This window comes from Amblyomma mixtum, chromosome 8, assembly GCF_055824585.1.
Source record: "Amblyomma mixtum isolate Tamu chromosome 8, ASM5582458v1, whole genome shotgun sequence".
Taxonomy (NCBI): domain Eukaryota; kingdom Metazoa; phylum Arthropoda; class Arachnida; order Ixodida; family Ixodidae; genus Amblyomma; species Amblyomma mixtum.
In genome coordinates, this window is record NC_143019.1 from 10,338,260 (window position 1) to 10,355,999 (window position 17,740).

General features: G+C 46.7%; 1 protein-coding gene across 2 annotated transcripts in view; it reads right to left on the minus strand.

The window, feature by feature from the left end:
- Positions 1-16,240, minus strand: part of LOC149331294 (venom prothrombin activator nigrarin-D-like) — a 31,323-nt gene extending 15,083 nt beyond the window's left edge. The window contains exons 1-4 of one of the 2 annotated variants that reach the window (XM_089556434.1): positions 15,148-16,240; positions 12,772-12,830; positions 2,581-2,766; positions 467-628 (exon numbers count right to left, since the gene is read on the minus strand). In XM_089556434.1, the coding sequence (XP_089412560.1) occupies positions 467-628; positions 2,581-2,766; positions 12,772-12,830; positions 15,148-15,200 (460 nt within the window). In that variant the 5' untranslated portion in view covers positions 15,201-16,240. The remainder of the gene's footprint in view (positions 1-466; positions 629-2,580; positions 2,767-12,771; positions 12,831-15,147) is intronic. The other variant, XM_089556435.1, reaches the window with a different exon arrangement.
- Between the last annotated feature and the right edge of the window lie 1,500 nt (positions 16,241-17,740).

Below are 17,740 nucleotides of genomic sequence, written 5' to 3' on the forward strand. Positions count from 1 at the left end.
TGCATGCCGTGCCTATAATCGGATAAAACTCAAGAACGAAGCCGCTTTTCCCCATCAAAGAACCTCTTCCTCCCAGAAAGTGGCATCGGCCAATTCACATGAGCCTCCTAACGTAACAATGCAGGGAGTGGCTAATGAAAGAGGATAAGTTCCCTCTCTCCGTGATCGGGGACAGTCGCTCTCCCCCCTCCCCACTCTCACGCCACTCTCTGTATTGTGTCGCTAGCAGGTTCATGAGAATAGGCCGACGCCATTGGCTGGATTGGGGTCCTTTGAAAAGGAAAAGTCGTTTCAATCATGAGCTGCATCCTACTATAGCCTTATCCTTCAGCCGGCAGCCTATTCACTGGTGTCCAAACTGTGACCCCAAAAGGCCACCAGTTATTAATTCCGGAGCCATATGTTCAATAAACCTCGTTTATAATTCTAACCGCCAATGGCGTCCAAATTTTTCACCGCAACTCACCTCCCACCTTGCGGTCGTGAGGCGCAACTCCCAGGCAGGTGATGTAAGTCACGTCATGCGCGGCCCTGTTGTGATCCACGTGGACTACGTTGCTGGACGACTGCACCAGCAGCAGCTCGCCGGGCGGCGTCTTGAACATCTTGATCAGAATCCGCTCCGTCCCTGCGTACAGTTATGCGGATGGCGCATTCAAGTGAAACTGTAGTCGTCGTCTCTTAGAAGTGTGTAGTTACGTTTCAATCTCGGTTCCAGATGCGACGTTCACATCAGATGACTTTCACAATACTGATCATTACGTATTCTTTATTGTACAGGTTTTTTAGGGCCGCCCCAAGCTGTCGAACGTCATCTCAAAAGACGTTGTTCGTGCCCCGAAATGTCGTAGAGAGCTTTGAACGCTGCTGTTTCGCAAGTAGGACGTGGGCAACTAAAGTATGGCGCATCACAGATAACTCAGTGGATACCAAGGAGAGGAAGGAAAAAAAACTCACTGGATGGTTATCACTGTGTAACGCGAGATGCAGCAACAGCCGCTGGAATATTTTCATTTTGAGATATACTGAGGCACAGAATTTGACAGCATGACGCATACATGCATACATAGCTCTACATCAGCCTTTTTAATCTCCGGAAATACTCGCCCTTCAAGTAGCACTGCTCTCCCAATCCTTGATTCTAGGCAATTCTAGACAAATGTGTGTTTGAATGGAAAAAGTTTTTGAGCACAATTTTTTATATATTGTAAGATTTCACTATAACAAACAATACATCCCTAGATCTTCCACCGTCGGCAGACTTGAATGATTTTGCTATTAATGTTTTTGCGGTGGTCAAAAGCGTTCCCCATTGATTTCTTATGTCAGTCTTAACTGCTCGATGTGAGTGATGGAAGCGCTATGAAAGAAATATTTTGCTGCATATAGAAATAATGTAGTATTACCTTCAATATTTCTGTACCAGTACTTTGCACTTTTAAAATATTCAAAACTTTTCTCCAAGAATGTTGGATACGAGAAGCCATGTGAGCTGAGTAGTGGCTGCAGATGCGTTGCAGGCGTTGAAGCAGTGCCTTATTATGATAGACGAAGTATGTGCACGTGTTCGCGAGGTTATAACAGCGGTAGAAGATGTTATAAGAAAAAATAACTACGCTCTCAGACATGACGCCACATCGGAAAACTCAGAGTGGTGCTTTGCCATGGTTCATTCCAGTGAAGTTATGGGTGATGTCATTCCAGCTCTCGCACTACACCTCCTCTATCCACGGTAACCATTCGTTAACAAGGTTATCACCCTCCGGTTAAGCTGACTACTGCTACAAATACTACAATAACGCCGTCGCTCAACCGTGGGGATAGGTGTTTAAGAGCTATTGATATGAAACTTATCAGGGGAAGTCAGAAAATAAGGTGGCCATATAAGATTAGAAATTTGTAGGCCCAGTTCTGCAATGTTCATTTTGCACCGCAATTATTATCCAATAGCAAGTACAGTTTCAGAGGAGATGACGATGCAGGAATGGAGGAGCCGCTCACGTCTCACATCCGTTACCCCAGTATACGCTGCTCCAACTAATCGACGTGGACCACAATGGACATTAGAATAGTACAGAACCCGCAGTTCACTTCATGGTTGCAGCGCTATAAAAACCATAATCCATGCGCAAAAAACAAATTGGCTGTGATTTAGCTCTGGTTAAACCTGGAGTGACGCGATAGCTACAGCTGGCCGAGTGGAACTCGCTCAGTCGAATAGCTAAGTCAGTCTATCGCCGCTCCGTTTCGCTGGGCGCTCCTTCTTTATCTCCCTTCCTGGACGTTGGTTCACTCTCCCCCCCCCTCTCCACTCCTCCCCCACTCGGTTTCGCTGCTCCGCACCACGTGACCAACCACGTGACTAGTCACGGCGCAGCCACGCTGAAGGCTCGAAATGCTAGCGTAATGAAGGCGCGCGTTCTAGGTGGTGTTGGGCGCGCACACCAGCTGCGGGCATTGACGTCACTCCGCGCATGCACATAGCTGGCGGAGCGATGGTGCCACGGCTCAGTGCGCAGCCACGCTGACCTCGCGAAGCAGCTGGCGTAGTGTAGCTATCGCTACGAAAATGCAACTTACACAAGCCATCCCTGAGAAACTTCTCCTTGATGGTGAGCATTTCGTCGCCGATCTTTACAAGGGAGTGGGTGTAGTTCTCGTTGTAGCGGGCGAACACGCTGACCAGGGACTGCGGGTCAGTGTAGATCCACGCGGAATGGTGCGCCTCCACCTTCTGCGGGATCTCATTAGCCGCCGGAACACAGGCTGGCCGCGCATGCGAAGAAGAAATACCCGTCATTGACATGTTGCAACCAGAAAACAGTTGAGCTCACTTCATTTCTTTAATTATATACAAGGTGTTTCATTTTGCAAAAAGTACCAATTAATTGGCTTATATTGATTACAAAGCCTTCAAACGCATTAGATAATTGTTTCATTATTACTGAGAAATATGCCTTAACCAAGTTTTGTCCTTGCCAGATAACCCAAGCTGAAAAGTAGTGACAAGTGAAATTTTTAATTCTGCATAAATGCAAAATCGAACCGCTTTTAAAATTCCTCATTTGCTAACCTGTTTCTTCGCTTTTTTGTATTTCCAAATGTTATCTTCTCATTTAAATTACATATAAAGCAGTCAAGCAGGGAGACATAGCCTCCGTTTTTGTTTAATGTATGTCTACACGTGGTAACTGAATTACTAGGGAATAATTAGGTGCAGAAGTTATAGGGTGTACCTGAGCAACTTCATATTTCCTGATGAATTTCGCCTGCACAGTAACCCACAAGATGAAAACCAGGAAATCTTCAGGCATGTTGGAAAGGACAAAGGCATGCCTAACAATTATTGTGAAAAAAAAAACTAAATAGATAACCAGCATTTGCGCAAAAAAAAAGTTCATTGCAGGCAATCTCGTCCTAGGAAGAGTGAGGGACGGTATACATTCATCTGTATGGGCTCAGTAGTGCCGGTAGGTGCGGACCATGAGAAAGAAATTAGCCCAGAAATAAAAATGCGCTTGCGCTCAGTGGGCGGGTACTCTCATGTATTGAATAGCAGCTTGCCAATATTATTTAAGGAATGTGTTAGGCAACAAAAGAACAAAATGTGAAGCAAGGATTTAGGAAACTAGTATATTGCGCAGGAGCAAAGTCGTGATATCTGAATTTGTCGACGTCTATCATATCAGAAAAGTGGGATGGTATGTGATAGCGCCCCATCGTTAACGTTACATAAAAATGAGAGCGTCTTTCTAGATCTGTTCAGATGTTGTTGAACCCTGCGTTTGCCTTCCCTTTCATGTTGCGTTCCTCCAGCGTGTTCCGCTCTTACTCCCCATCCGCCTCATTGATATGCAGGTTTTTTCCCCTAAGATATTACATGATTTCTAAAAACCGGCTTTTTGAGTTACAAGAACGCTTTTTTCGGCATAGTACTGTTAGCATATGGCAGGTTCTCTCAGATCATGAATGGTAGCTTACTAATATCCCTGAACAGAAAAGTATGCAACCGCTGTATCCTACCGGTACTCACCTATGGGGCAGAAACGTGGAGGCTAACAAAGAGGGTTCAGCTTAAGTTAAAAAGAACGCAGCGAGCTATGGAAAGGAAAATGATAGGTGTAACGTTAAGATATCGGAAGAGGGCGGAGTGGGGGAGGGAACAAACGCGGGTTAATGACATCTTAGTTGAAATCAAGAGGAAGAAATGGGCTTGGGCAGGGCATGTAATGCGAAGGCAAGATAACCGCTGGTCCTTAATGGTAACGGAGTGGATTCCAAGAAAAAGCAAACGTAGCAGGGGACGGCAGAAAGTTAGGTGGGCGGATGAGATTAAGATGTTTGCGGGGATACAGTGGCGGCAACTGACAAAGGACAGGGTTAATTGGAGAGACATGGGAGAGGCCTTTGCCCTGCAGTGGGTGTAGTCAGGCTGATGATGATGATGATGACTGTTAGCGGTGTAGGACATCAGAATACAGCTAAGACTTGCTAACTTGCAGGCTAGTTAGCTACTATTGAATGGTTAACTTTTTAACTGTCACTTTTAAGCTCCTCAATTACTGAAAGGTTTGTAGCCTACTGTAAGTAATATCTATATCAGTTTTCATAGTTTCGAAAATGCGGTTACCTTCGGCGCGGCGGCGCAGCAAATTTTGTCTACTTCGACGAATTACGTGCACTGGAAAGGTTGCTTTGCCTGCAAGCTTCTCGAAAGCGCATGTATTTTGGCGCGATGTAGCCAAAATTTCTTGGACCACAGCGCCGAGGGTAACAGCGTTTTCGAAATTCTAAAATCTGATACGGATATTTCTTACGGTGGGCTACACGCCTCTCAATAGTTAAAGTGCCTATCGGCAATAGTTAAAAATATAACTATTCAGTATTAGTTAATCATCCTGCTAGTTAGCACTTCTTAGCTGTATTCTGATGTACTACACCGGTGACAATGCTGAGCCGAAAAAAGCGCTCTTGTAACACTAAAACCCTGTACAATCACACGCTTCCATTATAAATACACAGATTGAGGTAGCTCATGTCCCGTAGCTTTTTAGCGCGCTTTTTTATTGTGCGTCTTCCCGGCATTCCTGCGCCTCTCCATGGTGGATGAAGTGTACCTAAGCCGGCTTTCCCTCTAGCCGTATTAAGAATCTCTATGCTGAAAAGGAACAGCCAGCTCCTACTTCACTTGCACAGTTTATGTTAGGGACAAATGCGTGAGACAGATGTCGGCACCTGTCAAGCCCATACACTTGCCTATTCGCAGGTGCAGTTAATAATATAATAATAATAATAATAATAATGCTTTATTTCCACCAAATCAAATACAATTTGATGGAGGAGGGGAGAAAAAAAGCGCCTTCATCCCCCACGTTCATTTGTTTTCAACCAGTAGCAGACGAATTTTCATTACTCCTCAGAGGACGCCACATCTTGTGAAAAAGACGATTTTGTTGTCTGCAAACCCCTCCGTCTAGCCATCATCATCAGCCTGACTACGCCCACTGCAGGGCAAAGGCCTCTCCCATGTCTCTCCTATTATCCCTCTCCTTTGCCAGCTGCGGCCATCGTATTCCCGCAAACTTCTCAATCTTATCCGCCCACCTAACTTTCTGCCGCCCCCTGCTACGCTTGCCTTCTCTTGGAATCCACTCCGTTACCCTTAAGGACCAGCAGTTATCTTGCCTTCGCATTACATGCCCTGCCCAAGCCCATTTCTTCCTCTTGATTTCAACTAAGATGTCATTAACCCGCGTTTGTTCTCTCGTCCACACTGCCAGCTTCCGGTCTCTTAACGTTACACCTATCATTTTTCTTTCCATAACTCGCTGCGTTGTCTTTAACTTAAGCTGAACCCTTTTCGTTAGCGTCCACGTTTCTGCCCCGTAGGTGATTACCGGTAAGATACAGTTGTATACTTTTCTCCTGAGGAACACTGGCAAACATTCGTGGAGGCCTGGAGTGCGTCGAGTGAATGCCTTTAAAGCAGCAGTAGCAAGTCCCAAGGAAAAGGTAAATTGGATGGATGGGGAGATAATATTATGGAGTGCTCATGCATAGGGTGGCCGCCGCAAAAGCGAGACGCGGTTATATGTAGATTAAAGCGAGGAGGCCTTCTCCAACAGTTACCTGATAACCTGCCTGATGCTCCCCAGTTCATAACCTTGTCATAAACTCCGCAGACATGCGCATGTCATTAAAGCATTGTAGCACTTAAGTGAATTGATGGTTTGAAAGGTGTGCACGACCCTTCCAATCAAATGCATCGCGAAGGTGAGACAACTAATGATGAGACAATGAAAACGTCAATAAACTTCTGAACTTTGAGCATTTTCTCGTTAAAATCTCGGCACTGTAAAATAACTGATAAATATAATCTCATACGCACTCGCACTTTGTTGCAGTTTGCATAAGAAGTTGTATTCAGAATGTCTACGAACAACCAAACTGTGCGCACATATTCCAACATAAGCAACAAATGAATAGGAAATTTTAAAATCATTTGACATTCAGCTCATGAAGCCATGAGCTCCTTTAAAATTTCAGGTAGTCTCGCAGAAAATGTTTCGATTTATAGTAAGTAATCTTACAAACGGCCTGCTTCATTTAATGGCAGCTCCGATTTTCGTTTTGTTTTCAGTAATATGGCGGGATGTGCGGTTTGTGTCACACTAAGACCATGTGATATTCATTTGCGATCCCCAGCGAGAACTTACCATGCTGTACATCTTTACAGTCTGTACCTTGCGTAATATGTCGAGCACTGCAAAGAATTAATCGAACTGGCGCAGTGGCTTCCATTTGCGGAAAGGTTATGAAACGAGGCACGACTCGCCCATCTCCCGTTATCGGCTATAACAGCCCCGCATAATGCCGTTCTCTACCCGAATGATCATCCCACGACATAAAAAAGGGATCTGGAAAAAAAAAAGAAAAAGCAACAAAAACCAGAAAGCTCGACCTGAAAGGTATATGATCCTATCATCATTTCTCTATTTTCAGAAAGGGCGCGCATGCGCGATGACGTCATCGCTATACACGCGGATCCACTTGAGCGTGCACCAACAGGTCCCTCGTTAAGGTTAAGAGGACATCGACCACGACGTCCGGCTCCCTTGAGTGAGCGCTTAGAGGTTAGAGCCGTTATAGCGACCCCCTTCCAATCTCCTCTTTAAGCCGTTAAATGTGTGCAGTACTGCAGAACGTGCAGCCAAAGAGGTCCATTGAGTGACCAGATTCGCTGAGCTCTCGGTATTTTAGGGTGACATTTCCGCGAATGGCGAGAGCCCTTGCGCTGACCAATCGCGAACGCTGACGACACCGACCACACCTATGACGTAAAAACCAACTCTTCTTTTAGGTGAGAAATAGTTCAAGAGCTCGTCCCTTGGTTCGTTGGTGACGCTACCCCGCAAGCTTCCAAAAGCGTGCACGGTTTTAGAAACGGTTTTCGCGTGCACTCCAGGCATGCGTTGCTGATATCTTCGCGACAGCACGAGGTAAACCCAAAGTGAAGGAACCCACTTTCACGGTGCATTAGCTGTCTTTGGGAGCCACGGAGCAAAGCGCGATAAGGAGAGAAAAAAAAAAGAGAAGTGAAAGAAAACGAAGAGTGGTTTCCTTCGGGGTTTAACCGACCACTTAGGGAATTTCATCACAAATTTCGCTTATCTATTCTAGCTTTGCCTTTACACGATCTTTGCTTTTCGCTTTCAGGATCGGTGTCTACCGAGACTATTCTGTATTCACTGAGCACCGATGATGAGGCAAGAATAAAACAAATAAAGCTTTTACTTTATATCCAGAGCGCTGGAGGTAGGGTGAGGTCAGTAGGGGCTCTGGGCTCAGTGAACGTAGATCATGTGATGGAAGGCTAGGTTTCGCGCAGTTTGCTGATAATGCATATCAGCAAGCTGCAGCAGCCGTTATGCAGGCTTTCAGTGCACAATCCTGAAATTTCTCCCAACTGGCTTTGCTCAGTCTTCGCAGGAATGTTATACACCCTGAAAACGGCAAATCCGTGTCTTGTCCTTTTGATCTTTGTCAACCTTCTCGGGTGTTCTGCGTTTGTTCTTAGCTTCGTCGACTCTTTCGTCTTACGTGTTGTCTCGTAATTCGTATGCCCACGCTGAAATGTTTATGAAACGCCAGTTGGGTAAAGAAATCTCATTTATTTACAACTAAGGCACAATGCTTCGGAACTAATAGGTCGCACTCGGCTTCCTTAATGTCTTTTCAAGGGCCGGTTGCAAATGCAGCGCTGAAATCTGTTTTTACTGCGAAAGAAGTGGTAACCCCCCCCCCCCCTCCCCCACCCCTTGTCTGGGGTATTTTTTGTCTGTGAAGACTGCAATTCAAGCGAGAAGAGTCCACCCTCCAGTGGAATGCTTCCTAAGCCACGTCTTTAACCTCATCCTACGTAGACAACAAAACACTTTGGCCTGGTTTCGACAATCTGCCCTGGCGCCAATAACATCAAATCATTTTTAATTTAACTAAAGGATTAAACTCCCGTCCAGTAAAAAATACTCATGTACTTGCTGCAAGCGACCAGGGGGTTGCATTTCACTAAACTTTGTCCAATTTCGCTTCTTTTTTGAACATGGGGCTAGGCCACGTGTGAACTACTGCGCAAGAAAACAAAATGGCGCCTTCGGCATTGATTTGCTTATGCTTCGTACCTTGCGCAAGTTTGGGAATAAATCTCTGCTTCCCAACTATAACTGCGCCGGGAGACCGATGATATTGAAAACTAAATGGCGCATGCAAAATTTCCTCGTAATCTCGTTCAAAGATGGCACGAACGGGCGAGCACTGATCCATGCGTGCGAAGCTCGGTCTCCGCCCCGCCGAACGTGCTCCGGGCGTAACCGGGTTCATCCCCCGCGGTCGTTTCGTAAGCGACCAGCACCGTCTCTTTAAAGCCGGGCCAACCATGCGTGACCAAGCCCCGATATTCCGGACGAGCGCTCCCCTCCGATGCTTTTACCCTTCGGAACCTCCCCCGCCTCTCAAACCTCAGTTTCCCAAAACGTTCGACTCTGTTTGTCGTTTTCATCCACAAATCACCGCTGTCTATGATGTTTGAAATTTGTTCACTTCCTTTTCTTTCTTTTTTTCTGCGTACGGTTTACCGAAGTGAAGAAATGTAGTATAGTCATGGTCAAAACTTTGCTGGATTCGTAATTGCGGAGGAAAAAAATTATTTCCGCGTTTCCTATGTCTAGTAAGTAAGCTGATATTATTCCAGTGCATGCAGCATGCATGCATTAACCAGTTTCGCCTGACTGCATAAAAACAATTTTTTCCCCTCCAATCCGCATTCCGCATGGTTGTATGGGCGGCTTGTTCTCCATTTATTGCCTTACGCCCTTGCATTACAAGAAGGGAAACGGTTACGTAACTCCCTTGCTTACTCGCCACAGTTGCGCCATGGCTAAGGGTTTCTGTGGGTGGGCGGATGATCGCGCGATTGAATCTCGGCCGTGGCAGTCAAATTTCGGTTGGGCGAAACCCAAAGACGCTTTTGCACTGTAGGATGTCTGCATTTTAAAGAACCGCGGCTGGTCAAAATTAATTCTAAGCACATTTTTAGGGCGTCTCTCACAGCCCACGAGCATCTCTTCAGAATGTTAAACCTCAGCATTTAAATCAGTGTTGCTATTACTCTTAAAATTAAAGCCACAATCATCATCCTGACAACGCCCACTACAGGCTTCTCGGATACCTCTTCAATTCAACTTGTCCTCTGCCAGCTGAGGCCTCTTTATTCCCGCAAATTTCTTAATCTCATCTGCCCACCTAACTTTCTGCCGCCCCCTGCTACGCTTGCCTTTTCTAGGAATCCAGTCCATTACCCTAAACGAGCATCGGTTATCGTGTCTTTGCATGACATGCCCTGCCCAAGCCCACTTCTTTCTCTTGATCTCGACTAGGATGTCATTAACCTGCGTTTGTTTCCTGGCCCACTCTGCTCTCTTAAGGTTACACCTATCATTTTCCAAAGCTCTCTCTTCAGTTTAAGTTCAGCCCTTCTGTTAGCCATCTCGTTTCCGCGCCATGGGTTAGAACAAGTAAGATTCAACTGCTTATATATACTTTCCTCTTGAGGGATATTCATACACTGCTAACGATCACCTGAGTCCGCAGAATGAATGCACTCCACCCGATTTTTATTCTCTTAGTTGTTTTACTCTCGCGGTCCGGATCCGCGGTCATTACTCGCACTAAGTAGATGTATACTGTGACAATTTCCGATTCTTCACTGCCTCCGAAACTGTTGAACAATACTTAAGTTTTCGGCATAATCAGCAAATCTTAGATTACTAAGGTATTCTCCAGTGACTTTTTTTACTAGTTCTTCGCAATTCAGACCTCTGAGTACCTCCTGTAGCGCACGCGGTGAATAGTGTCAGAAAGATTGTGCCGCCCTTCCTGAAACACTTCTTGATTAGGGCTTCATTATTTTTATATAGATATTTACCGGTACTTTCACATATGCCTGTTCTACACCCTGGTTACGAAATGCCTGCTGCCTCAGAATCTACGCCAAAGTTTACACTCAGTCAAATGCCTGCTCGGAATCTACGAAGAATATGTATATAGGGGGCGGTTATATTCTGCGCAATTCTCTGTCAGCTGGCTGATGGAGTGAATATGGTGCATTGTCGAGAAGACTTCACAAAAGCTGGCTTGGTGCTTCGTTTGACTGAACTGATTTTTTTTAATTAGCGGTTACCTTAACAAATACTTTGCAGACAACTGAGAAAAAACTGATCAGCCTGTGATTTTTCAAGGCTTCAATGCCACCTTTCTTCTAGATTAAGATACTATTAGCGTACCTCCAAGACTCCGGTATGCGCGAGGTCATGAGGCAATGCCTATACATTCTGGCCAGTTCTTCTACAGCAATCTCCCTCGCGTCCTTCAACAAATCTGCTGTTACATAACCCTCAATAGCCGCTTGGAAACCCATTGCATTGTTTGTAAGGCTTTCTTTACTTCCTTTTTCATTACCGGCGGGAGGTCCAATTCCTCTGCCCCACAACCTCCGTAATCAGCGTCCTGATTATTTCGGCTACCGTATATATCTATGTAGAACTCTTCGACTCCATTAATTATCTATCCATACGGGTAATGTCAATGCCCTCGTCAAAGCGCAGCGACGGCCTAGTGCTTTCAGAATCCTCCTCGTATGCGGGAAGTGTGGGGTTCGACCAATAGAGCCGCCGGGCATGCACCGGTTTTCAATGGGTACTATCTTTCCCCCGGCCTGGTGCTCGGCTGCTCTTGGGTGAATGCTCAACAAATGGTTCTTTGACTCCACCTTGAATTCACAGAAAGGGCCGCTGTAGACTTTACCACATTAGCCGAATTTCGATCACTCAACCATCAATTATCCGTCGAGGGTGCGGGAAAGTTGTAATACAGCATAGAACAATGCACAAGGACTGTAACTAGTGCAGGAAGTACCTACCTTACCATAACAAGAGTGATATGTAATTAACTGCTTAAACGTGCCTGCTTGCTTCTTAACCTTTGTGTGTTCGCTTTTTTACTAAGCGGTTTGTGCATGCTTAACTGTCTTTCTGTACATACGCGTCCGGTAATCTGTGTCCATATGCCTGTCTGTGTCTGTTTTTCTGTTGGTTCATCCATGCGCCTCTCTGCCTGTCTGTACATCTCTCCATACGTCCGTCAATTTATGTCTGCCTGTATCTCTGTCCGCCCATCCTTCCGCTATCTGTCTGTTCGCCCATCCTTCTGCTATCTTTCTGCCTGCGTGTCCATCCGCATGTCTATCTCTCTGTCTGCGTGTCCATCCGCATGGCTTTCTGTCTGTCTGTGTGTCCACCCGCATGTCTGTCTGTCCGTTTGTCCGCTATGTGTCATGTTTTTTCCGCTCACAATTCTGTCTGTCGGTCTGTCCGTCCGCCTCCCACACGCGCGCCTGTCAGAGGCACTGCACTGTGAAGGTTGCCAGACGGAAAAGGAATGCAATGATTGAAAAGCATTTGAAATAAGAAAAGAAGTCGAAGGGTGAGGAAGTTAACCAAGTAATACTCGACTAGATGCCTCAGAAAGGGGGAGAAAGAAAAGAGAGGATTTCAGTTTGTGTCAACAAAGGCGACCATGTGGCCCTCTATGATGTACAGAGAGCGCCAGAAAAACGGTTTTATGGTTTGACGAGGTTTTACGCCTCAAAGAGACTTAGGCTATGAGGGACACCGTAGTGGAGGGCTCCGGAAAATTTCGACCGCATGGCCTTCTCCGACATGCCTTGACACCGCACGGGCCTTTAGCATTTCGTCTCCATCGAAATGTGACCGCCGCTGCCGGGATCGAGCCCGCGTCTTTCGGGTCAGCAGACGAACCCCATAACCACTCAGCCACCACGTCGGCCTCCGAAAAACATTGATCTCAGTGCAAACACAACCTTCACAGTTTCCGCCATTCCCTGCCGATATCTGTGCCAAATTCCACCCAAGAGAGCTACACATAAGCCCACTAGAATCTCTAAGTACAGTAGTGTGTCGATTGTTATGTACAGCGCAAAAAAAAATCGCAAAAGACTCAAGCTTCCAATTACGGCCTTCACCAGCACAAGGTCTCACCCGTCTTTTTTACCTGACGTGGTACGAAATAACCTATAAATACCTTCGCCATGCAGCAGGGAACTCAAAAGAGGTTTTTTCTTCGCTCACAACGTAAAGAAATCATTGCTGAAAAGTGTGGAGGCAATAGCTTAAGAGACATCAGTTGCGAACCCACCTGCGAATCGCTTTTGTCGTCGAAGAATCCCCAGCTTCGTCGATGAACCACCTTGGCTCCTGAGCAAATAACACAGCCTTATGAAAACGTCGCTTCTCATCCGGTGCATCACCAAATGCATGCACGCACTTCCCGCTGAAAGATGGCAAACGCCGCTTGGAACAATGGGATGCTGCTGTGGAATTTTGTTAAATAATGCTCGGCCACTTTCAATCCTCTTTAGGGCAGATGCAACGTAAATGTGGGCTATATGTCGTCCACATTGGTGCCTTTCTGAAGACTTTACGGCAGATGCAACACAAATGAGGGCTCTCTAAGAGAAAAAATCCGGCAAGCCCGGATGGGGTTGCCGATTCGTTGCCGCAGACGGTCCAACATTGGCTGCAGCGGGGCTAAACCGACCAGCGTGCATCCATCGTATTATACATGCATTCTTTCAGTTCTCTCATTTTTATTAAACGCACCCACAACTTACTCTTATAGATGACATGTAATATAATTCTAAGAAACTTTACTCGATTACTAAAAATTACGTGTTTTTGGCTCCCTCACGCAGGTAAATTGCGCAAAATGATCAGACCTTACCCAGGAATATATGTGCCACCTTACCAGGATGCACTGCACTGCCGACACTTTCCATACGTCATTAAACTTCGGAGCACGCACATGGGCTGTTCGCGCAACGCCCAGCATCGCTCGGTTAACGTAGTCTGCTTGCACAAGGACCAACATGGGCTCCGTGTTGGCAGCTGGCCGTATTGGCTCAGTGCTTACAATGGAAATTCCGGTGGGATGCTGAGATAAGGCTAATGTTTAAAAATTAGAAAATAGTGGTTAATATTATGCCCAGTGGGCACAATGGGGGCACTTGGTGTTGGGGTGGCCCCTAAAGTACCCGCATCGACATCATGTGGGGAAAATGTTGGAAAACCGAAATTGGGCTGGCCCCATTAGAACCGACATTGGTCTCACGTCAGCACTGAAGGGGCTAACTGAAATGAAAACCTAACATTTCTCCCCATGCGCTACCCACATGAGATAACGCAAGCCGAATGTGGGCAGCCCCATTTGGGCTATCTGCATCGGTCCCGAATTTCGCCTCCATCGAAGTGCGGACGGCGCAGCCGGGAAGGAAGAAAGAAAGGAAGCAGTGTTGTAGAGGAGGTATCCGGCATGATTTCGGCCCCCATAGCAATCTTTAACGTGCACTGAAGCCGCACAGCAGACGGGCGCATTATCCGTTTAGGATCCATCGAAACGTGGCCGCCGCGGCCGGAATTGAACCCAGGTCCTCCGACACAGCAGCCGAGTGCTCTAGACACTGGGCCACCGCGGCGCGTTTTATATGAAGTGAACTCTAGTGCACTGTAGCAGAAGGTAAATTGAAGGTCACGTGACACGAGCGCCATAGACTGGCATGAATTAGTATGCTCCGCTGCGCCCGCGCCAAAGAGGCTGAAGGTGGGCAAAATTTGTTGAGCAACAGGGCTTAACGTAACCATGTTTTCTAAATTCCAAAAACTGATACAGCTATTTCTAAAAACCAGCAACAAATCTCTAATGTAATCAGGTGCGTAACTGTTAAAAAGGTAACTATAGAGATTTGTTAACCAGCTGCCCAAAACACCCGGTGTATACATAACTGTATTTGATAAGGTTCGCCGACCAAATTTTCACTCAATCCAATATGAGAAAACACAACCGATAACAAATCCCTAATACAGCACTTATTTACATACAGCAGACTTGAAAGACACCTTACTGACATGCGCTGAAATGTTCACAAACGTCCTACTTAAGTGTAATCCCGCCAGTACATTTACACCACCGCCACCAGAAGAGGGGCCAACAAAACCGAACACATCGTCGCTGGTCCAGCCAAGAGCGCATTCGCTTGTGGTGTTTAGTTTTTCTCTTCTAATAATCCACGCATTGGCACCTTCAAAAGTGGCAAAGGTTTAAGGCCGTTCGTCCGTTTGCCTTCGTGAGAAATGGACGAATCGAACAAACGCAATTGAATGACTGTATCGAATTAGCGTACTTAGCGTCTATATGCTATGAGGAAACCCCTGTGACTTTACACGCTTTGCAATTAGAAATAAAAAAACGCAGATGAAAGTCATCAAAATAGAAGTTTGCGCTTAGCTCATGCGCACCACGCACTAATCCAGTAAGAATACGGAGCGAGTTTATTGCGTTCACAGCTTGGCTCGGCTGAGTGGTTTTTCGGTCCGTACATTCTTTCTGTTAACGTCAATTGCTTACCATGCTGTGTTGTGGTGCCGCAAGATATATTTTAAGACGATGAACACTGAATGAAGTCGAGCGGGAGCGCAGTACGTTCGGAAGATAAAACGATAAGAAAATTCCACTTACGCCAACAAGTGCAGTATACACGCCGCACTCAAGAACGATCTCCAGTCGAACATGTTGCAAACTTGTTACACTCGTAGCAGGAGTTTCCACAGAAAACTAAGCACCGCCTCTAAGCGAAGCGTAGCTCAAGCACACAAACAATCGCGCACTGCCAACGGTTGCGTTATCCGGTCGTCGTTTTCGTTGCACGCATCAGCGGTGCCCCTCTCTCGCAATCATTCCACCGAGCGGGGCTTTGAAGTTCCTGTTCCGTAGCGGCGTTTCCCTCTAGAGAATAGTTCAAGCACGGTTTAGAGCTGCACTGCGGACGACGATGATGCAGGCCGACAATCGATGCAGGTGGGCTTGAGTGAGATCAAAGCTCCAGAACGCTCTCCAGACCGACGTAGTTTCTTGTTGGACGAATATCAACAACGGTGTTCTAGTTGTAATACTCTCAAGCACCGAGTTATCGTGGTCTGTCGGCAACTCGCGCTCAGAGACGACCAGCAGTGGTTGTTCTGGGCACCGCCCGATGTCACGTCTCTCTTGATGTCTCCTCGACTATGCGAAGTCTCCAAACGTAGAGAGCTTGCAGCGACAACTTCCTCTTGCCTTCCTGTTTGCCTTACTCAGAGTGGGTAAGCTATTGAGGTATTAACCGTTGGGGCACATGTCTTCACGGATGAAATGTCAAGCGTCTTCACCTCAGAATTTTCTCGTTCTTACTCGAAGCACTGAAGCAATCGTGACTTACATCGCCAGCTGACGCGTATGCTGTCGATGAGGAAATTCGGGAGCACAACACCACTGGCACAATATCTGTTGTTGTACACCAACAAACATCAAACAGCAGCGTTAGCGTTAACAGCGTCCACACGAGGTGAAACTCGACACCGGCACCATCAGCACGAGCTTCTGCATTCGCACGTAAACAAATAAGCCGTGGGAATTCTTTCAGCAGGCACTGTGTTCACATCACATCCTCGTTGCAGTTACACTGCCACATCTTCCGAAGCGCACTCCCGCCGTCCAGAAAGAAGCGTCAGCGTGAGATTAAACGGCTTGTTTTGACCGGACAGACACGCCGAGTGCGCTACCTCTATGCGCGTCACCTCTCTGCCTTTCCTTGTTTGCTGTACTGGCGGAGTTTCGTACGTGAGAGAAAGGTCCCCGCGCACGAAGTGTGCCCTTGCGGAACCAGTTTCTAAGCGAAACCCTCTGGGAGGGGTCAGACTGGAGGCACGTGGAGCGGAGTTGCATTAACGTAAGCCGGGAGGTCGGTGGCACTCTCCCGCGAAACCATCGCGTCGATTACCGTACGAAAGAGACAGTGAAGTTTTGCACGCAAACATCAGTGGAACTTTGCGCAATCCCGAAGAAATTCCTGTCAGACTTGTAGACGTGGGCATAACTAGAGAACTGTCGGTCGTCTTCTGCGCCTTTATGAACCCACTTTTTTCATTCGGAAGTGTGCCATGAGGCAAAAGTTGAGAAAGAGGGAATGGAATCCAGTTTCGCTGAGGTAGTCGCAGAGGTTGCCGGTGTAGTAACTGTCCATTGTCCACTTCTCATAACCACATTCGCAGTTCCACCGCCTGGGCACGTTCACAACAAGTGCCGCACATGACAAATGTCAAGTGCAGCGCCGCAGTGAGGGCACCTGTCAGTTGCTGGCAGATCTTTATCACGCCACCGATGGCGGACAGACGGGGCCAGAGCCGGCCCTGCCCAGTATGTTTAGTGTAGGACAAAGGCCCAACCTGGCTGCTGCTGATGATGACGATAATGATTTCGACCTCTAGGACCGTAGATGTACTGGCTAGAAAATACAGTTGTTAACGGCGTATACTGCTCTCAGACCTGAAGCTCACATATCGTCACTGCCGTATCGTTAAAAACTGCGAAAAATCTGAGCATCTCCCTCGTCCTTCGTTAAGTGACACGAACAGCGATCTCCACCAGAAGCTTCCTCTCACTGTCTCACACAACATAGACAGGGGGCTGATGCGGTAGTAAGAGAGGTGCGTGGTTCGAATTCCAGTCCAATCAAGCCTCAGTACATAGCTTCGCTTTGATACCGGACGATCTAATAACGTGGCCACTCTCTAATAAGATAGGGAAGTAGAAATCAGTGCCTTCGTCATGCAGTGTCATCAATCAGGTTTTCGGGGATGATGACCACTGCCGAACTGGTTGCTTCCCAGGCATTTCGGAAGCTAGATGGTATAACCCGGTTATCGATGCTTCCGAAAGCATTTAGCACTGAATGGAATTACAGTGCTTGACTAATACTGCAGCTGAAAGGGAGAAAGCCTCTTGTTTCTCGCTTTCTACAGGGCTCAAGCTGTCGCCTCTAAACTGCAGTTTAAAAATTGGTAGTCAAGCTAAGTTGGACTTCTCCACGTTATTCATGCCAAGTGCATTTAACTGTGCGAGCCGACGTGATGTCTCTTCGTCATGCCTGATAAATGGGCTGAAACACACTTGCCTAACACGCCGTTGCTTGAACCAAGAACGGCTTTATCATAGTACCGAGTGTCGTGTTTATACAGGTATTTCTACCACACCTTTATTTCAAAGAAAGAGGTGAGGCAAAAGGGAGGAAAAGAAA